The sequence below is a fragment of the Balaenoptera physalus genome, assembly GCF_965194825.1.
Source record: "Balaenoptera physalus genome assembly, chromosome: X".
NCBI classification, from domain to species: domain Eukaryota; kingdom Metazoa; phylum Chordata; class Mammalia; order Artiodactyla; family Balaenopteridae; genus Balaenoptera; species Balaenoptera physalus.
Genome location: NC_138903.1, coordinates 62402723 through 62425426, shown reverse-complemented (window position 1 = coordinate 62425426; position 22704 = coordinate 62402723). Strand labels below are relative to the sequence as shown.

General features: G+C 47.0%; 1 protein-coding gene across 7 annotated transcripts in view; it reads right to left on the bottom strand.

The window, feature by feature from the left end:
• Positions 1-22704, bottom strand: part of NHSL2 (NHS like 2) — a 272913-nt gene that overhangs the window by 68596 nt on the left and 181613 nt on the right. The window contains exon 1 of one of the 7 annotated variants that reach the window (XM_082445953.1): positions 11695-11853. The exons of the other annotated variants lie outside the window; for them this stretch is intronic. Within the exon in view, the coding sequence (XP_082302079.1) occupies positions 11695-11737 (43 nt within the window). The 5' untranslated portion in view covers positions 11738-11853. Of the gene's footprint in view, positions 1-11694; positions 11854-22704 lie in introns of those variants that run through there. 7 annotated transcript variants of the gene reach the window in all.

Genomic DNA, 22704 nt, shown 5'->3' with positions numbered 1-22704 from the left:
GTAATGTGATGTGAGACATACAGACAGAAGAGCACATGCAGTGGGGGAGGCCCAGAAACCAGGAGATGCCCACAGAGACAGCAGTAAGCAGAAGCCATGGGAAGTGGGTAAAGCAAGACCACAGGGAGCAGCAGGAGAAGCAATGGCAGAGAGCAGCTGAGTGGGAGAAATGGTAGGCACTTTGCTTTCTTGTAAAGCACTGCTGAGGCATCAGTTGTGAAGAGTAGTGGCTGCCGGAGACGACTTCCTGTCCTTCACTTACACATGAATCCTTACACTCACGCCCTGCCACCCAGGAAACCAAGACACACCCTTGTTCTTGCAACCAACTAACCTGAAGTGTCTGGGAGCCCAGACTGCACATGAGCTGTGCTTCCCAAGGCCCGGGCTTGCATTTCTGAACCTGGGTCTTGAGTTCTATATTCAGTCCTTTTGGTGTGTGTGTGTGTGTGTGTGTGTGTGTGTGTGTGTGTGTGTGTGTGTGTGTGTGTGTGAATTTGGGAACAGTGGGTGAAAATACGTTTTGCTGGAGGCCCCGCTCTCCAGCAGAATGCCATCCAAGCTTCCTGGTCCTGGCTGGTGATGCACATAAGCAGGTCCAGAAGAGGTTCTGTGTGAAGCTGGAAGAGGGTGGCAAGAACCAAAAGGATCTCTTTGGGCAGTCCAGGACCTGCACCACATGGGTTTGTGGATCATGGGTAATTCCTGGGTGCCACTAGATACCTAAGGTCTTGGGGACACAATTTTGTGGGTTAAATGCACCATCGGGCTGTTATGAGAGTCTCAACCATACCCATGGGGAACAAGTGGGCCATCTCTGCCTTCCCTGACTACACTCCCACCCCACCACTTCAGGTTTTCATCCTCTTCCTCTGGCACAGATGAAAAAATTTTGTTACCCACTGTGATGGGGAGAGAGGGTATGGAGGGACAGGACTCTCATGGCTAGTTGGGAGGGTCAACTGGAACAACTTCTTTGGAGGACAGTTTGGCATTATCTGTCAAAAGTGTAAAATGCACATTCCTTTTATCCAACAATGCCACTTCTAGGAATTTACACTAGATACAAAGTACACACGAAGATACATGAACAAAGATATACATTGTAGTACTATGAGCAATAGCAAACTACTGGCAATAACCCCGTCAGTAGAAGATAGGCTAAACAGTGGTTCAGCCACACGATGGAATACTCTGCAGCCATTAAGAAGAATCATGTAGCTGAAATATGTGCTGATATGGAATGTTGTCTCTTCCTCTGCCCCATCCCTCCCTCCTTCCCCCCCACCCCCACACACAGACACACAGACACACAGACACATACTCTCACACATAGAAGTGACCTATGTATTACGTAGATCACTTCTGGAAGGACACACAAGCAACTGGTCTCTGTGGTTGCCTCTTGAGAGGGGAGCTATTAAAGTGGGGGCGGGGGTTAAGGGTAGGCAGGAGAATTACTTTTTCGCTAAATACTCCTTTTTACTGTTGAATTTCTTTTGCCACATGCATATATTACTGCATATATTACTTCAAAGACATGAAAGTAAAAAAAAAAGCAAAATTAATTGCAGAATTCTTTATCAATAGGGTGTTGGTTAAATAAGTTGCAGCATATTCTTACTAAGGAATGCTATATAGCCATTCAGAAGAAGAGATTCTGCCATAGAAAAATGTCCACAGACAGATTAGGTTAAAAACATCAAGGCTCTGTACAAGATGTATAAGAGAATCTCACTTATGTAAAAAGATATGTATACACATACACGGACATATTCATAGGAAAAGATCTGGAATGAGTCACAACATGCAAATAACAGATGTAGTCTCTGAAAGTGACTGGGATTGACTAGGGGGAGGGGGAGGAGAGGTTAGAGGGGAACTTTTATTTTTTTCTCTAAATGCTTGTTGATTTACTTGTGATTTTTTTGGCATAATGACTGTATTTTATCTCATAATAAAAATATATAAATGGTAAATAAATGATGAGGAAAACAAGAAGTCCGATCTTAGAGGAATCTGCATTCTAAAGCTTGGTTTCCTCACATGCTCCTCTGTTCAAAAGCTGCCCAGCGACCTCACAGCAGGAAGGTCCAGCACCTCAGTCTGGCACTGGAGGCCTCCAGGTCTGGATCACCTCCCCTTTTCTTCCACTGCCCCTTCACACTTTCCTCTGTGCAGCCCAATTGGCCTCCTCACTCCTCACCAGGCCCAAGCAGGTGTCCATCTTTCTTCCCTATTCAATTTGCTTCCCTCATGCTCCACAGCTGGCTCTGCTGCCCTTCCCCACCCCCACTCCTTATTGACCTTCTGCTCATGCTTCATGGCCCATCTCAAGCAAGTCTTCTGGAACCCTTCTGCCCATTAGTAATTGAGCACCACAGGGACTCATTTGGAGCTTGGGAAACTGCCTTGTGACATTATTTGGCCATCTTGTATTGTTATGGAAGCTTTATGGAAACATTTAACTAAAATATGGATATCATGTTCTTGTTTACAAAGCACTTACATGACTATCACTTCATTGGAGCCTCCCGTCCATTCTATGAAGGAGGCAAGGCAGGTATTATGATTATTATTCTCATTTTATTGATGAGGAAACTGAGGGGCAGGGAGGCTTCTTCTTCAAGGTAACATACATAGAAAGTGGCCAAGAGGGAGCTAGGTCTGCCGGACTCACCAAGAACACCTGCTTTTGTTTTCCCAGCCAGAGTATATAAGTCCCTGGAGGTACATTTTCAACATTTCTGTGCACACTAAAGGGACAGAGGGAAAGCCAGCAGTGCTCTTATGAGAAGCTTACCAAACGAGACTGACAGTCAACCAAAGGGCATGTGGTGGGGACCTGCCAAGGGCTTAGGCCAGTGCTGCATGCTGAGGGACACCAGAACCATAGTACCTGTCCTCAAGGAGCTTACCATCTTCAACTGAGGCCAAACACGCTGAACAATTAGAATACAACCAAGTATGAAATAAATGTGATTTGAGGTGGTACACTGATGAAATTTTTTCTTTACATAGTCTAGCAAACCTGCAGCTTTGGGCAAGTAAAATCTTTTAAAAGAGAGTCAATTTTTAAAAAATTAGAAAATAGTACAGATAGCAAACAAAATTTGTGACAGAGGTACATGGATGACTGAAATTTGGGAAACTGTCATAAGCCCATTAGGATAAGAGATGGGCCAGGGACATAAAGTGGGAGCTCTGCCTGAGTGAAGCTCAGAAACTCAGCAAGGAGTTGGGAGAAGCCAACCTGGCTGGGACTGAGGGCACTGAGACTTGAAAGCTCCTTTTCAAATTTTGAGCCAGGCTAGATTCCAGAGGCTTCTGCTAACCAGTCTGGGAAGTGTGGGCTAGATCAGGAGTCATTTCAGTTCTGTGTGTGGGAGGAACAGTGAAAGAGGTGTTTTGAAAGACCAGTCTGGTGGATTCATGCTGGATTTAGTATGGACTGAAGTGAGCCTGACAAGTGGCTCAGGTCTGTACTTGCTGGGTGCCCCTCAGAAGATGCCACCAAGATGTTAATGCCATGAGAGTCAGGCCTTGAAGCTAAAGTTAAGTTTCTTTCATGGAGACCAATATGGGAGTTGTGATTTGTCATGTATTATTTGAGGTGTTAAGAAAAATTATCTGCAGCTTGACACAGGGCAAAAAATATTACTGAGTGCCCTTTCAAGAACATAGAAGAGTACCATCTATGTGGTTGTTTGACTATTCACTATTTTAAAAAAATATTTTTAATTGAAGTATAGTTGGTTTACAATGTTGTGTTAGTTTCAGGTGTACAGCAAAGTGATTTGGTTATACATATATATCTGTATATAGATATATATCTATAGTCTTTTTTCCCCATTCTTTTCCATTATAGGTTATTACAAGGTATTGAATATAATTCCCTGTGCTGTACAGTAAATCCTTGTTGTTTGACTATTCACTATTAATTAAGGCCCACTCTGTAAAGTTAAACGTTAGCATGTAGAAGATTGATTAGTTGCAAATGATTTTTGCCTGGTAGAAATGAAAATTATTTCTGTCTAGTAGGAAAGATAGCCCCAAGAGTTAAAGTTTTATTACCCTGTATAACTAACCAGTTTTGTATCCAACTTTTTGAACTTATTCCAGCCTTCTTTTGAAGTCCCTCAAATCTTTTGGTCTCTCACACTTTTTTTTTTTTTTACTATTTTTTTAATGTGGTAAAATATATATAACACAAAATTTGCCATTTAAATCATTTTAAGTATATAGTTCAGTGGCACTAATTATATTCACGATGTTGTACAACCATCACCACTATCCATTTCCAAAATTTTTCATCACCCCAAACAGAAACGTTAAGCAGTAATTTCTCTTCCCCCTCTTCCCAACCCCTGGTAACTTCCAGCCTACTTTCTGTCCCTATGAATTTGCCTATTCTAGATATTTCATATAAATGGAATCATACAATATTTCTTTTGTGTTTGGCTTCTTTCATGTAGCGTAATGTCTTCAAGGTTCATCCATACTGTGGTATGGATTAGAACTTCACTCCCTTTTATGGATGGATAATATTCCACTGTATGGATATACCATATTTTGTTTATTCATTCATCCATTGGTGGACATTTGGGTGGTGAATAATGGACATTTTGGCTATTGTGAATAATGCTGCTATGAACATTAACATACAAGTATCTGTTCAAGTCCCTATTTTCAATTCTTTTGGTCATATACCTAGAAGTGGAATTGCTGGCTCATATGGTAATTCTATATTTAACTTTGAGGAACTGCCAAACTCTCATATCTTTTTTAAAACCAGCTTTACCACAATGTTGGTTCCTTCATCAATGAGTTCAATACATTTTTGATACGTGATCACTATATATTTCAATGAGAGTCATGTTTTTAGTTCTTTGAAAGTTACACTTTGATAAGGGCAATTTATCTACCTTGCTAATCTTTAAAGCGTAAAATTGACTCCTGCACTCCATTTCGGCCCCTATTGCCTATTGAAAGCTCCCTACAAGGAAGTCAAGGAAATGAGTAGAAATGAGGGCTCCCTTGCCATGAGGCCAGCATGGTGTTTTGGTAGTTATAACAAGAGGGGAAATTTTAATTATGATCCCATAATAGTGATGGCAAATGAAATCACGCAGGGCTAGGCATGGACACAGAGCGTGTACATCTTTATTTTCACTGGGAACATATGGAGACTTTTCTCTTTCAGAACATAGAGCAACTGTTGGTCCTCTACAGTGTGACAGCTTCTGCTAGGAAAACTCAGAAAAGTTTTGCTTTAGGTGAGCTCTGGGACCAGAGAGGCCACAGAAATGAATCCATTGGGAGAGATGCTAGTATTCTTTGGGGGCAGCTTCAAACTTTGCCCTCATCAACCTTTGACAGAAAATCTTTAAGGCAGGGAATGAAGAGAAGAAAGAAACTCAGCCTGCAGTTTGAGGAGGAGGGTGGGCACAAAGGTAGGGAGAGGGCACAGACTTGGGTGGGTCGGGGAGCAAGGGACAGCAACCCTGCCCAAGACACAGCTTCTCAATGGGGATTTTTAGTTGCTCCTGAGCGGTCTTTTATTCAAACTATACAATTTCCCCCATAGAACACCTATCCTGGAGTATTAATCACACATAGAATCAGAGGTATTCTTGGTTTCATACATTTTTAATGTTTCAAACCAAGAAAGTTTTGCCTTTTTGAGTAAGGCTGAAATTAAAAAAAAAAAACAAAACACATATTTTTCCCCCTCACAGCTCAAAAGGAACGAATTGGATTTTGATCACCATTTTCTCACTTTTGAGACAAGATATGGAAGAACAGATGAGTGTAATGGAAGAATTTCACAGGTGGTTAAGAATGTGTAGGAAAAAGAAAACCAGAATAAAAAGGAATGTCACTGTTATAAATATGATCAGAATATATCTATATCTGAAAGCATACCAGGCAAGTTAAGAAAATAAAGGTAAAAATCTACTTCCCTCTGACACCCTTATTTTACTCCCTCACAGGGCTGTGACAAGATGGAACATACGTAATAAGCACTTTGCAAAGGACTGCATGTGGCTTGGAGAGGGGCTGGGTGGTTTAGGCCCACCCGCTAGGGGGATCTAAGGGGCAGTGAGTTCTAGAGAAAGCCCCTGGATCTCAATTTTCACATGTGAAGAGTGAAGACAAGAATTCATGCCTTAGAGGGTTGTCAGAAGGGTGGTAAGATAAGGCTTCCAAGAGAAGCAAGAACGAGATGCTGTGGCAGCATGGTCTGTGGGACACATTGTAGCCCCTACACACATTGTTCTGGAATCGTTTTTTTTCCATATCTGTCACCCCAATTATACCAGAAGTTCCCTGTGACTTGTTTGCCTCTGTATCTTCCTTGCCTCTAAGCACGTTGCCTTGAATCTCATACTCAGCCATTCATTTTTTAACAAACATTTACTAGGCTCTTCCAGCCACCAACTCTTGACAGCTACATTCTGCCCTTCAAACCACTGCTCTCTTCTCCCTGCCCTCCCAGCACTGAAGTCCCAGGGGGCAAGACAAGGTTCCTGTCGTGGACACAGCGATGCCCCCACCCAGACTCCCTCAGGACTGAGCACTGTTGGCTGACAGTCCTCTTCGAGGATTGCCCAGCTGCCTCCTCAGACCAGTGCTGCCTCGCCCAAGACCGTGCTCCTTCCCTGGGACCAGCCTGCATCTAATAACTGGTCCATATGGGCTGGTGTCAACGCCTGGGCCCCTCACCCTAACTCAGAACAACTCTGAAGGGCCAACCCAGTTCCAGAGCTCCTCACAGGGTCAGCTGAGGCTGTTATGAGCTGTCCCAGCCCAACCTTCTCCCTCGAACCAATCCTGCCTCCTTCTCTTAGATCCCAGGTGTTGATCCCAAAGGCACCCAGTAAACTTCTTACATGCAGCCTGCAACCGTCCCCCAGAGGCAGCTCCCGGGCCAGCTTTGTGGCCTGTGTAGGCTCTGGCTCAGCATCTGGGAAGTCTCAATTCCAAGTGATCCCAGGAACTGTAACAGTCCCCAAGGCCCAGTCACTGTGCCCAGGCCTTACTCACAGTTACATTTTTATTCCTTTCTCTCTCTCTCTCTTTCTTATAAAATGCATTTGGAACCAATAGGGTGGAAGATATCAGCCTGGAAGCACATAATTATAGCCATGGGAGAGACTGTAATAGAGAAATAAATGAACCTAGTGCTTAGCTGAAGGAAAGCTCCCTAGAGGAGGTACCATTTAAACTGAGTCTTGAAGGCTGAGTTAGGGTTTGATGGGTGGACAAGGGATGTGGGAGAGGCACTCCAGACACAGGGTACAGCATGTGCAAAGGCTGGCAGGCGTGAAAGGGTGTAGGGTGTGGGAGGGAAAGGAGTAAGGAACAACAAATTCTGGGACACTAGCGGGTGTAGACTGTGCAGGGCGCTATGGGTCACACTGAGGAACTTGGTGCTGAACGAATGCCACCTTCCAGTGTTGCCCAAGCTTCAGCTGTTTAGGAACCACTTTGACAAGTTTTGCCATATCTGCGCACTGCTGGTTCTATTTACTCTTCACTTCATCTTTTTCTCGACATGAATTTTTTTTTGCTTAAAGAAATACATATTAAAAAAATTTTATATGGCACCCAAGAACCAAAACAAAAAAGAGGATCTTTTGCCAGAAATAGAAAGTAACTGTAAAAATAAATACAATGGGGGGCTTCCCTGGTGGCGCAGTGGTTGAGAATCTGCCTGCCAATGCAGGGGACATGGGTTCGAGGTCTGGTCTGGGAAGATCCCACATGCCGCGGACCAACTGGGCCCGTGAGCCACAATTACTGAGCCTGCACGTCTGGAGCCTGTGCTCCCCAACAAGAGAGGCCACGATAGTGAGAGGCCCGCGCACTGCGATGAAGAGCGGCCCCTGCTTGCCGCAACTGGAGAAAGCCCTCGCACAGAAACGAAGACCCAACACAGCCATAAATAAATAAATAAATAAATAAATATTAAAAAAAAAGCAACAGTCTAAAATAAATAAATAAATAAATAAATAAATAAATAAATAAATAAATACAATGGGAACAGAACAGAGTAATTAAATTCTATGTAGATATCATTGCCTGTCTTTGTCTTTGAGCCTGAGGCCTGCTCTAGCTCTGTTCCGAAAGATTAGCAAGCATTACACAGGGTGAAGAATAGCATCACACTGAGACTTTCTCCTTGATGTAATCAGAAAGCTGGAAAGAGAAGGAAGCGAGAATCATTTTCTCACCATGTAATTTAATGTTTCTTAAAGATGCACCGTGTACCATTAAGATCACCTTGGCGTCCCCCTCCCTAGCGCTCGGCTGGCTATGAGAACAGTTGGTAAACAATAAAGTGCCCTACAAATGTGGTTGTTATTACCACTTGATTGCTTTGTCCATTGGCTCTGGGGCAGTCATTCTGATGTAGCTGCCCTTTCATTGGCTTAGTGAAGGTTTCTAAACCGGTGCCTGTGGCGACCATCATTCTCCATATTGTGCGAGAGAAAGCAGAAAGGGTGGGGATGGGAGAGGGGCAGGACCCCGGGCATCCCAGGTTCTTAGAACTGTGAGGGCCTTTACAGAGCACCCTATCTTCCCACTTTACAGGTGGGGAAACTGGGACCAGAGGAGGGACACAATTTGTCTAAGGCCACAGAGGGTGTTAGTGTTAGTGGTCTAGTGGGCAGACATGGAAGAAAGAATCGTATAGCCTATTGTTTGAGACTCCTGGTCCTAGTAGCTGCTATATGTGAGGCAGAAGAAAACAGAATGTGGAAGCAGAGATAGGGGGAAGTCAGCCCATCACGTCTGAGAGCACGGGGGCACCATCAAAAGACCTCCTGGGCTGGGCTCCACAGCTAGGGGCAGAGGTTGAGGTGGGTCTGGGGCCTGCGTAGTGGGCAGTGTGGACAGAGCCTGCAAGGGGCTCAAGCATTTGCAAAAGATACCCAAGGAAATGAGGGAGAACTGCCCCAAAGGGCAGTACCGACACAGCCAGAGGTGTCCCGGGACTGGGCAAAGCCACCAGGCTTTCTTTTTTTTGAATTTTTGAATTTTATTTTTTTATACAGCAGGTTCTTATTAGTTACCTATTTTATACATATTAGTGTATATATGTCAATCCAAATCTCCCAATTCATCCCACCACCAGCCCCCCGGCCACTTTCCCCCCCTGGTGTCCATATGTTTGTTCTCTACATCTGTGTCTATTTCTGCCCAGCAAACTGGTTCATCTGTACCATTTTTCTAGGTTCCACATATATGCGTTAATATATGATATTTGTTCTTCTCTTTCTGACTTACTTCACTCTGTATGACAGCCTCTAGATCCATCCACGTCTCTACAAATGACCCAATTTCGTTCCTTTTTATGGCTGAGTAATATTGCATTGTATATATATATACCACATCTTCTTTATCCATTCGTCTGTCAATGGGCATTTAGGTTGCTTCCATGACCTGGCTATTGTAAATAGTGCCACAATGAACATTGGGGTGCATGTGTCTTTTGAATTATGGTTTTCTCTGGGTATATGCCCAGTAGTGGGATTGCTGGGTCATATGGTAATTCTATTTTTAGTTTTTTAAGGAACCTCCATACTGTTCACCACCGGGCTTTGGAGTTTGACAGGCCTGGGCTCAATCCCGGTTCTGTCACTTTCTAGCTGTGTCTGACTTTGGGTAAAGTCACTGAACTGCTCTGAGCCCATCCCCTCTCTGGAGATGATGCGGGTACTATTAGTACCTACCTCCTAGGAATGCTGTGAGGATCGCACAAGGCAACGTATGCAAAGTATCATATACAGGGTCCAGCACATTACTCAGCATTACTCCCTGCCCCCCTTCTATGGCCACAACCAGACCCCTGACAAGACATTTCCTTCTCTCCTGGCTCCCTCCCCTAGCCCAGCCGACCCCTCGCAGCCCGTCCTCTGATCTATTCTTGTGCTCACCTGCTGTCCCACTTATTGGGCTATGGGGTTCATAAGCAGTCTTTCAGGTATTTGCAGATAAGAAAGCTGAGGGGGCACACTACAGGGGGTGGGACGGGGACCTCTCTCACCGAGAGACAGAGGGGATGGTGGGTGCTCTGGGGCAAGTGGCCTGCACCCGCTGGAGGGAAAGGCTGGCTGTGGCTTCGCAGAGAACAAAGAAAAGGCGCTAGTCTCCTGTGGCGGCGTTAGAAGGCAGCGCCTTAAGCAAGTCCCTCCATTATAAACTACAAGGCGGAAGGTTAAATATAGCCCTTTCCAGCTGTCTAGGACATAGATTTATGAAATGTCAGAGTTGCGTTAGAGTGAGAAACGATCTTATCACTGCTCTGTTTTTAGAGAGTAGAAAGGAGGCAATAGAGAAGAGAAATAAATCTGGACTTGCACCAGTGGGCGGTGGGCGGCCACTGGAAGATTTTTAGCAGCCGGGGCTGTTTTATAAGGTCTCACTCTGGTTGCTGAGTGGAGAATGGGTTGGAGAGGGACAAGAGTGGAAGCAGGGAGCCCAGCAGCAGGGAGGGAGATGGGAGTGCTGGACCAGAGGAATGGGAGGAGAGAACCCAGTGCAGGATGGGGCCGGCCCTGCAGGCCAGGTGCCCCTGGTGCCTTCCTCCCTCCACCCCTCCCTCCTTGGAAGAAGACCAGCTCTCACTTGCCCTTGTCTTCTCTAGGGCTCGCTCTGTTACTTCCCAAAGACACCCAGACTCCTTACTCCTTCGTAAGGCAGCCCATGGAGAGTCTGTTAGAGAGTTCCTCCTTGTCCACAGGTCACACAGCTCTGCCTCCTGAGCCCCCCTCAGCCCGCATCTATTCCCTTTACCCTGTGACAGACCCTCAAAGACCTGAAGACCAAAGACCACTTTCCCCTGCTTCTTCTCCATGCCAAACAGCACGTAGTCCTCACAGTATTCAGTTCTCAGTGCCATCACTCTGCTTTTCAAACTCCTTTAGCTCATAAACTCCTTTTGAGCCTACCACCGAGGACCAACCCTTGTTCCTGCCAGCTACCTCTGAGGCCGTAACTAGAGCTTCCAGTACATTGTCAAGGGCAGGCAACATCCTCTTCACACAAACCAAAGAGGGGTCCCCTGGTGTGGCTCAGGACCCTGAACTTGATTCCAGCCTACTGCCAGGAGGTCTGGCTTGAACTGCGCTTAGAAAGCACTTGGTCCCTTGGCAGTAACCTGTGTTGACAGATGACCAGTGATAGGCACCCCTTTCCTGCCCCCTCCCGTCCGCATGCTTTGGTAGTGCAAAAAAAATCAGCATTTTAGCAGGACTCCAGGAGGTGGGTAAAGCCCCGAGATTAACTGAAAAGGCATTTTCCACCATGCAAGGGACAAGGCTTCAGAGAGCATGTTAAGTCGATTTATAGAAAATGAGAGATAGTATTGCTGACACATACACATAATTCTTCAGTCACTTTTCTTCTCCCTCTAGAATCCCAGATTATCAGGGTTGGGATGTGATCACATCCACCCTCTCCTCCTCCAGAGCCACCCAATTTTGAATTCCTTTTATAGCCCCTCTGCCAAGCGGTTATCCTGCCCCTCCTTGCATGCCTCTAGCACTAAAGGAACCCATCTTCCCCCCAAGAGGCCCAGGCTGCCTCAGGACAGCTCTGAGTGCACGACCCTCCCCCTCAGCGAGCCCCGATTCCTCCCCACGCCCCCTCTGCTGAGCATGCGACCCTGCTCCTCCTCCGACTCACCTCCCCGGCTCCAGAAGAGGGTGATAGCCTCGGCTCTCTCCATCCTAGCGGTGTGGACGACCAAGACTCCACATCCAGCAACTCCTCATGCAAGGGAGAAGCGTGTGGTGAGCCCACACTGAGGGCAGGGAGCCGAGGGGCTCCACGCTGTTCTGAATCTCGTCCCCAGGCTCCTCAGCGGACACCCAGGGACTCTTCCTGAACCCCGTTTCCCAGCACCCTGGCTGGGTCAGTTTGGCCCTATCGGTCACATGCTCTGTTGCCCGTAAAGTTGTTCCCAGGCTGCCCAGCCCAGGGAAGGCGAAGCAGGATTCAAAGAGTGAGTTCCCTCTCTCTCCTTTTCCACTCCCCGCTGCCCCCACTTGCCTGCCCCCACTTGCCTGCCCACAGCCACAGTGGTCCAGTCCGTCCCGTCACAGCGAGACCTGTCTGTGAGTTGGTGTTGTCTTTCTCTAGGAAAGGTTCTCGGCCAAAGGCCCGAATCAGAGCCACACGGAGGGCTGACCTCCCGCTCGGCTGCTGTCCTACAGTGAGGGGAAATGAGCAGGAACTGGCTGTCTGAGTCAGCGCCCCTGGTCTATTGTCACCGCGCGGGCCCCTTCCTTCCCAGAGGAGAGACGTGTGGAGAGATAGGCCTTGTTTTTTGCAAGCCTCTCTTGAACACACACACTTTCTCTCTTGGCCTGGAACAAGGCTGTGCACTATGGCCGAACACAATTCAATTCAGTTTCCCCAACTCCTAGCGAGTGCCTACTCTGGCCGAGGATCACGCCTCCAGCACATAACGGTCGTGTCCCAGCATCCTCGCCACAGACAGAGGAGCTAATGATTACGAGCCCCAGTAACCGGGGAAGAAACTGGGGCTCCAAGAGGGAAAGGGGCTTTCACAAGGTCCAACAGCCAGAGAATGGTGAGACTCAGAGTCCAGCTTTGCTCTCCATAGCATCAAGTGGAGGATCCTGCTGCCCTTCCTCACTGCTTCTCCCACCTCCACCCTGCCCGCATCCTAGAATCAGCGTTGCAAATTCTAGCAAAGCCTATTTCCCAGGACACAAAGCAGGAGAGAATTGCTGGCTTTAAAACATACCTTGTTCAAATTTGTTTCTGTGTGTTTAGAAAAACAAGGTCCTGGGAAATAAGCCATGTGCGCCAGAAGCTCATTGCAGAGGGACTCCATGACCGTACCCGGCAAAAGGAGCACAGGCGGACGGACGGCGCCCTGTCCCAGTAACCGGCTTTTAACTGGAAGAGAGGCATCGTGGGTTCTTTCTCACAGAGTGAAGACCTAGCCAGAGCTTTGTTCTCTTTTCCATTTTTGCCAGAGATGCAAAGAGACAGGGAAGCAGCTTGAGGGAGGGAGTTGGGGGTCTCCACTGGAGGAACCACCTTGTTGCCTCAAGTACAAGGATGCTGAGCCCCTCTTGTGCTGACAAGACTCTCAACTCCTTGAGGGCAGGGCTGCGGGTCTCTGGAGGCCCCACCCTCAGAACATATTTGTGTGGCTTGGGACAAAAACCCATCTAAAAAGACTGACGTGAAATTTCCAGGTAAGGACAATGGGTTGTGCCCCCAAGGTTGGTAGAAGGTTAGCTTCTAGGAGCAAGGACCTATTGACATCATCAATCGCATTCAAGAATTTAAGTAGGCTGAGGACCAAGCAGTGAATATGCACTGTTGCAACACCGGAAAGGTAGCTTGGCAAGGCGAGCTTCCAGAGGCCAGACGACAACAGGTTAAGGAGGGAAACGGCAGGGAAGGGGAGACACCTCAGGGAGTCTGGTTGTGGTTAGAGAGGAAAGAGAGCCATAGTTAGAGGGAGAGGCAGAGCTACGGCTGGGAGTTAGATGTTTGTCAAGATGGGAGAGATGCTGTGTGTGTGTGTGTGTGTGTGTTTTATATATAGATATATATGTTTGTTTATTATTTTTGTGTCAAGATTGCTGGGTTTTAAAAATAAATTTATTTATTTTTATTTTATTTATTTTTGGCTGCATTTGGTCCTCATTGCTGCGTGTGGGCTTTCTCTAGTTGTGGCGAGGGGGGCTACTCTTTGTTGTGGTGCGTGGGCTTCTCATTGCGGTGGCTTCTCTTATTGTGGAGCATGGGCTCCAGGTGCGCGGGCTTCAGTAGTTGTGGCATGTGGGCTCAGTAGTTGTGGCTCACGGGCTCTAGAGCGCAGGCTAAGTAGTTGTGGCGCATGGGCTTAGCTGCTCCGTGGCATGTGGAATCTTCCCGGACCAGGGCTCGAACCCATGTCCCCTGCATTGGCAGGCGGATTCTTAACCACTGCGCCTCCAGGGAAGCCCATGCTGTGTGTTTTTAAGTCGAGGAGCTTCCATCAAAATTGCCTCTCGGGCTTCCCTGGTGGCACAGTGGTTGAGAATCTGCCTGCCAATGCAGGGGACATGGGTTCAAGCCCTGGTCTGGGAAGATCCCACATGCCACAGAGTAACTAAGCCCGTGAGCCACAACTACTGAGCCTGCGCGTCTGGAGCCTGTGCTCCGCAACAAGAGAGGCCGCGATAGTGAGAGGCCCGTGCACCGCGATGAAGAGTGGCCCCCACTTGCCGCAACTAGAGAAAGCCCTCGCACAGAAACGAAGACCCAACACAGCTAAAAATAAATATAAAAATAAATAAATAAATAAATAAAATAAAAAACTATATGTTCCCTCTTAAAAAAAAAAAATTGCCTGTCATCCTACCCTCCACACCCCCTGCAGGCTGGACTTCATCTCAGACCAATTAAACTGGAACTTCTCAAGGGTGGTGCCCAGGAGTTGATAGTGTTTTAAATCTCCCCAGGCTGAGAATCATCACCCTAGTTCTTGGTAGAGACTGAAGTCCAGTCTTAGCCCAGCTAGTGGGTAGAGGGGAAAGTGGCCTGACTCTCTTAGCTCCCCGACGTTGGCAGCTTAGCAGAGTGGTTAAGAAGACAGATTTGGTAGCCCTGCTGGCTGGACTTGAATCCCAGTCTCACTTGTGCGCCCTTGGACAAGTTACTTACCCTCTCTGAGCCTCAGTTTCTAATCTATAGATTAGTTATATAATCTACAGTTTCTAAACTATACATCCCTTTAAAAGATAATAAAAGTACCTATACCATCAGGTTGTTGTGTGGATCAAATGAGTTAATACCTGCAAAGTGCTCAGGATGCTGCCTAGTTTGATAGAAGCTATGCTGGGGCTGGCCCGTGTCTTCTACTATCTCTCCTGCACGTCCACCTAAGGCTCAGGAGAGCCTCCCTTCAAAAATGTTGGTGGTCCTGCCCTCGGCTTGGTCTCCCATCAGCTATCATCCCTGGCCTGCCTTGCACAGGCTGGATTCTGTCATCCCCCTTGGCAGCTGCTTCTCACCTGGGCTCCTCTAGGCTGGAGCTGGCTGCTGTTGCTGTGATAGGAACCACCACCACGCATGAGCAGAGCCACATTGTTTGGAGTGGGAAGACTCAACAATTAGAGTCTCTCGGCCGATATCTGCCTTTTGTTTCTCAACTCAGGTTTTTGAGTTCTTCTGGCTGGAGTCAGGGCAAACTATTGTCCCTGGGTGGAGAAATGATTGGTGTGTGTCAGTTTCCACAACACAGACTTCATTTTTGGGGGGTTGGAGGCCTGATGATGGTGGGGGAAGGGGCTGTCTTCATCCTCAGAACCAGCAGTGTGACCTTGGGCTCTCTGGATCAGGACTCTGGCTTGGGTGGCCACTGAAAGAGATCTCAAACTTTCCCCTTTTGCCCTTTCCCTTGAGTAGACATCTCCTGTCCCCCAAGCCAGGCCCTGAAGCACCCAAAGAATAGGAAAGAGCTGGCGACAGAACCAAAGGTTGGGGTAGATGTCCAGGAAGACAGCCATGGAACAGGGGCAGGGGTAGTCGAGAGCCTGGAAAAGGAGACGGGGTAAGCATCGTGTTCCACAACAAAAGTAAGGGCAGAAGTGTGAGGAGCTAAGCCACGAAAGTCAGAAATCCCAGAAGCCAGGCCCCCAAAGCCAGGTCCCCAAAGCAAGAGCAAGGTTTCAGGCTGCTGGGTGGGTGAGAATATTTCAAAGGAGCAGTATGCTAGACATGGTATGTGCCTTTTATCTCCTGTGTGGCACAGGAGAGGGGCACATCTTCTCCAAGGCAAGCCTAAAGGGGCTAACCAGCAAACCGTGCCCCCCTGCCCCATCCCCCAACCTCCAGGTCTACAAATTCCACAAAAGGAGTTCACAGAGGTGGCTCTGTGCCACTTTCCCCGATGCCAGAAACGAGAGGCAGAGAGCACACTGCACTTGGATGGCAGGGAGCAATTGGGAGCCTCAACCTGCTTCTGGGACCCCACAGCCCTCCATGTGCACTCTTGGAGAATTTGACAGGAGATTGTTAAATAGAAAATCTGCTGTTGGGAGAGATGAAGGTTTCATCAAAGACCATTTACTCGACAGGGATGCAGATGGCACTTGGGAGGCCATGTCAGCCCAGATTGTTTGGAAGTACTGCCCAGGGGTGATGCAGAGCTGACCTGTCAGCATGCAAGACTCCCTTCCAGGGACATCCTTCCTTGTCATCTCAAGCATCGTTTTTGCCTCTTCTCTATGTCAGAGCCTTGTCTGTTTTCTCCCAGTTTGGTCACATGGCCAATGTGGCACAGTGTGTCTCCACCAGAGTGATGAGGAAATCCCAGAGGCCACGAGGACATCTCTTGGGCACTGGTAACAGCGGTGGGTGGGGGGAGCGGGGGTGGAGAGCAGCTGGACTGTGACCCACATCAATCGCATCTCTGTAGCTAGGTAACTGTGGGCACATCACCGCACTTGTGTGGGTCTATCAAATGAAAGGTTTGTGGGAGATAAGTGGTTTCCAAAAGCATATCTCACCTTTTAAAATACCTGGGTCCCACCATGATAGACAAAATGTCTACTTTTCCCATGGAAGACTTTTTAACGTTGACATGCAAAAATCATAATATATACACACTGTGCTCCCCCAGGACTCCCTCCACACCCCTCTTGGCACCTGTTGAGAAGCTCAGAATCAGGTGATCCCTAGAGACCCCTCCTACTCTGACAGTTTTAGGCAGTAATGATGGCAGCACACTCATGCTCCTTGCTTACCATGTGCCAGGGGCTTTGCACGCAGCACCTGGTTTCATCCTCACAACCACCTTATGAGGTAGACACTATGAATCCTACCAGACCAAGGAGGCAGTGGAGACTCCGAGAGCTTAGGTCACTTGCCTAAAGGCCTACAGCTAGTACGTGGCCAAGTCTGGCTGAGAATCCAAGCAGCTGTGGAACTCTTCGCCATGTTCTGTATCAATGATTCTAATCTCTCCATGAATTTTAAGCATTTTAGAGGAGAAAAACCTACAACATTGCCCCAGTTATTCCCCAACCATAGCTAAAACCAGAAAGCTTCACTTGCTTCATCAAATTTCAATGGCATCCTGCAATCAGAGAAGATACCTGAAACTACCCAGCAGCACAGGCCCAGCCTGGCTTTGCTGTCAACTGAGGTGGGACAGTGGCAAACAGTACCTATTACTTTTGTTTCCAAGTCTTTGTATCTCTACCATGATGAGGCTTTACACTGTGTGGCATTTTTACACCTCACAGAAAAAGCCCTTTAAAACATGCTGTGCCATTTGCTCCTCACCACAGCCCTGTAAAGTGGTGGTGGTGATTATCATTATCCTCTCATGACAGATGAAGAAACTGAGGCTACAGGAGTAAAATAACTTCCTCCAAAGACCCTAAGCAAAGGTCAGAGCTTGGATTCGAACCTGAGGTTTCCCACACTAAATCCGCACATTTCCACGTTCCCTGTGGCTGCTTCTCTCCATAAAAAGAGATGCCGACTTTTGCATTTATGTCTTTCAAGTATATTTGCTGGCTCAGGGACGTGATATGATTTGGTCTCTCAGCTTGACAGAATGATTTGCCAGGGTAATTGTTCTATATGTTAATGGTTTTTATTTTTCTTTGCACAAACATTATAACAACATTAATGGAAGTCTAAGGGAAAAGAAAAATTCACCAATAAGCCTGCCACCCACAATAAATCAAGTTTTGCTTTTTCCACAAATTCCCTTCCAGCCCTCGCTCGTGTGTAGACATGCTTTTTTGCAGGGTTTGTAAAGCTCAGCCTAGATAAAATTTGGTATCGTGCCTTTTGTATGTTATACTTTACTAAGAGCATTGCCCGTGTTGCTCAACTATCTTCATAATTAGCTCTTTGGCGGCTCCACCTCACTTCAGTGAGGTTGGCGGCACCAGGTTCACTTAGCCATTCCCCTATTATTTGACAGTAGGGTGGTCACTGTACTTTTTTTATACCCGCTTTTTGCTTCCTTCTAGTTCTGGCCCAAGGAATGTGGGAGTATCACGATTGGCCTCAAGCCCTGGGTCCATGCCTCTACCTTCAACATGTCTCTCAGCTGTGGGAGGTGAGGAGCACCAGGAAATATTTTGTTTGGTGGCCTAGGGTTTCAACTTCCTCCATACCTTCCAATGGGCTCATTAAGTTGGGTTAGGAATTATGCCTTTGGGAAGACGGTCCCCAGGGGGATAGACACCATTTGACTCCCTTATAAGTCTCTGCCCCTTCAGCATCCATCATACTGAAATCAAGGATTGTGAGAGTTCCATAAGCTTGTGACTATGAAAGGGCCAGGTCAACTATGAAAATGCCTGGCAAACGCAATGAGATGATTTCTTCATTGTGTTTAGGTACAGAGGAGAGAATGGTGGACTCATTTCCATTTTGAAGCACAGATCACCTTGCTTACAGTGCCGGCGTGGCTGCTTGGTGAGGTGGAGAGGGGTTGGAAAGAAGCATGATACCAGTTGTCTCTGCATCGGAAGCCCCTCTTAACACCTGGTTTGGGCTTAAATTCAAGAATCCCCCACTTTCTCACTATCTCAGGAATCCTCAGCTCTAGCTTCTGGACCCAACATGGAGCCTCAAATGAGTTCAATTATTCCAACAACACAAACGTGTCATCAGACACACATATGGTGGGACTTCTACAAGGCTGGGAATTGCAGTCCTTGTTGCTATAGAGATCTGCTAGCCTTACCAGCACAGAACCACAGAACCCTCCTTTCACCATAACCGATCCCCAGGGTTACTAACTCCTGTCACAGATGCAAAGATGCTGAAAAGCACATGGCATGGCACAATGGGCACAAGCTTGATAGTCAGAAAGACTTGGCCTCAAATCCTGGCTCTGCAACTTCCTTGTTATCAGACCATGAAGGAGCTCACCCCCCTGAGTCTCAGTTTTCTCCTCTGTAAAATGGCATCAACAGTCCCTGCCTGACCAGCAGAGACAAGACTACCCATGAGCAGAGGTTACCCCCAGCAGGTACAGGTCAGAGGCATTCTGGGAGAGAAGGGGAGAAGGGGGCAGATGGGAAGTGAGGGGTACATAGAGAAGGAGGGAAGTGGGGGTGGTGGGGGGAAGGGAGCAGTGAAAGTTGGTGTGGATCATTTACCAGGAGAGATTCATCAAGTCCAAGACTGTGACTTGGTCATCTCACCTCCAGGCAAACCATTTTTGAAAACTGTTTCACAGAACAAATAGGAGCTATACTAATGGGAAGTTGAATGCAATATGTGCTAATTATTAAAATAAATAAAACGTTTCTCTATCGTTTTGCAAAAAACAATCCCCCCCCCCAAAAAAAACCACTCCCTGCCTGGAGGTTGTTCTGAGGGTTAAGTAAAGTTGTGGATGAAATGTGCTGGCATTTATATACAGGATGGATAAACAACAAGGTCCTACTGTATAGCACAGAGAACTATATTCAGTATCTTATGATAAACCATAATGGAAAAGATATAAAAAAAAGAATGTACATATATGTATAACTGAATCACTTTGCTGTAAAGCAGTAATTAACACAACATTGTAAATCAACTATACTTCAATTTTAAAAAGTGCTGGCATACAGTAGATGTGTGATATTGGTTCCATGTCTCTTCTCTGTGGGATACTGGTTCACACAGATGGCTCATATGTGCACAGGTATGCACATGCTGTGTAGTTAGGGTGGCACTAGCATGTATCTTCCCTCACCCCATACAGATTCACAGGGCAACAGGGCTACACTTACTCAAGAGGTGAAAGGAGGTGTGAGAGTTGAGGGGAAATCAATTCCAACTCACAAGCCTGGTAGACAAGTCTTTCCAGGGTCAAAGCAACCTATGCTCTAAGGTCATGTTGGGCTTCCACACGCTGTGACTACCCTGCCCCCACCCCCCATCTCCACCTGCTTTGTAGCTGCACTGGCTGCTCCCCACGGTCCCCCACACATTCCAAGCTCACTTCTGCTTCCATTCTCAGGGCAAGACCCATGGTGTTCCCCCATCTGCAATCATAATCCCTTGTATCATTTGAAAAGCAATCCCAACTTTCTAAAAGCTTCCTAGCATCTCACACCACATCTTCCCAAGCCCCCTTGGCAGGGGTGGGGTGGTGTGTGTGTGTGTGCTAAGGATCACCTTTAAGGATTTATAGCTTTTATAGCTGAAGGATGGAGGTAACAGAGGTGAATGACTTGCCTAAGATCACCCTGCTGGTTCACAGGCAAGAGAAATGAGAACCCAAGCCTTCCAAGGCCTGGTCAACAGCTTTTCTCCACCCTCTGGTAAACAAATTTTAGCCCTTGCCTTAGAAAAGCTCACATTTTACTAGGGTAGATAAGCATGTAATAACAACCATAAAAATGACAATGCCTGAAGGAAACCAATCTGAAAAGGCTACATACTGCATGATTCCAACTATATGACATTCTGGAAAAGTCAAAGCTATGTTAATATTATAATGATCAGTGGTTGCTAGAATGATTGGCGGTGGTGGTGGTGGAGGGGAGATGGAGGTGGAGCACGGAGGATTTTTAAGGCAGTGAAAATACTCTGTATGATACCATAACGATGGATACATGTCATTATACATTTGTCCAAACCCATAGAATGTACAACACCAAGAGTGAACCGTAATGTAAACTATGGACTTTGGGTGATTATGATGTGTCAGTGTAGGTTCATCAATTATAACAAATGTACCACTCTGGTGGGGGATGTTGATCATGCAGGAGACTATGCATGTGCGGGGGTAGGGGGGATATGGGAAATCTCTATACCTTCTCTTTAATTTTTCTGTGAACCTAAAACTGCTCTTAAAAATAAAAGGCTTTATTTTTAAAAAGACAGATGAAAAGCACATTGAAAAAAAAAAAGACAATGCCAGCAATGATAAAATTATGTACAAGTTCCCAAATTAGTACAGAGGAGGGAAGGATGAACTCTGTTAATTAATTTTGTATGGAGGAAGGAGGTCGGTCAGGTAAGGCTTTAAAGAAGAGGTGACACCCAATCAGGGTTTTGAAGGATGACTAGGAAATTGCCAAGAGAAGATAGGTGGTTAGAGGCAGGGGTCCAGGCAGAGAAAAGTGCACTTGTGAGAGCATGGACGTGTTGAATGGGCATGGTGTATTTGGGAAACCACAAGTTATTCAAGATGGCTGGATCATCAAGTTCAACAGGAAGTGACAGGAGGTAAGGCCACAGAAGTAGGTGGAGTCCAATCATGGAAGGTCTCTAAGTTGTGCTAAGGAACATATAATTTACCCTAGAAACTGGTGCTTCCCAAACCTTAGGCAATCCTGTTTTACATTCTCAAATATTTCAGTGCACCTATACTACTATTTACTTAGCCATTTTATTAAAAAAGATTCACTTTAAAAACACTTAATCGTGCCCTAATAAAAAATATATGAGAAACCACAGGTTGGATTTGCTAGTTATATTTTTTCCTAATACACATTAAAATATATCCAGAACTCTGAAAGGTGAAAAAAGTTTTGTCTATACCACCTGCAAATGATTCTCTGGGCCACTTGGGACATGTTGGGAGCAATCCTGATCTCCCTTCTGCAAATTAGCAAGGCTTGGCTTCATAGCAGGGGAGTGCAGGGGCAGATCATTCTGGGGGCTGTGCTATGCATGGCCAGGAGAAGGGCAAATATGGAGGCAGGGAGCCTAGTTCTGGAACGGGCAAGAGATAACAAAGGCCTGGACTCAGACATTGACAGTGGGATAAGAGGAGGGGCTGCCAGGTCTCAGAGGAAGACTCAACAATAAAGATTTGTTGAATGAACGGATGGATGGGTGGGTGGATGAGTGAAAATTGTAAGTGTGAGGTGAGGGAGAAAGAGGAGATGACTCCCAGGTTTCTAGTTTGGGTTCCTGGAGAGATGGTGGTGTCACCAAGAGAAAATGGAAAAGAGAAAGGAGGGCTTCTCTGCAGGGGCAGAGGGCGGTACAAGAAGATGTGCTCAGCTGAGTGTGAGGCCCTCGTGTGATATTCAGGTGGAGATGGAGCAGTTGACTATGTTAGTTTGAGCTGGAGGTAGAGATTTGGAGGCCAAGCCTCTGGAGGTGGTCTCTGGGTGTGGCCTTGACCACCAGGGGAGAGGGTGCAGAGTAGGAGGAGACATAGGCTGAGACAGCGCTCTGAGGAAAGGAATTTGCAGTAAGGGTGGGCAATGGAAGAGGTACTTTCTTTCTCCACAAAGCCTTTCCTCATGACCTCAGGACAAACTGCCTCCCATGGCCAGGGCCTCGCTTCCTCCCTTAGGCCCCGCTAGCCAGCTTTTTCCTGTGTTCCCTCCTCTCCTTGACCAGTCTGTGGGCAGCCTGGGGCTAGGAGGCTAACCAGGCTTTCTCTAGTTAGCCCAGTGGGCATGAATGTTCAACCAAGGCTTCTGGGACTGCCTAGGGATGCTGAGGGTGAAGGTACAGTGCTGGGGGAAGGCAAGGGCCAGGAGGCGAAGTGGGGCAGGAGGTACAGTGAGGGGCGGGGGGGGAGAAGTGGTCATGAGACCACCTCCTCAGGCAGCCAGAAGCTGCTCCCGTAGCTACTGCCTCCAGGATGATCCTGGATTGGAGCTGCCATTGAAGATGCAGAGCAATTTTTAAGAGATGAAATGGCAGCCAGTAACCGTCCCAAGCTGTAGCACCAGCAGTTAT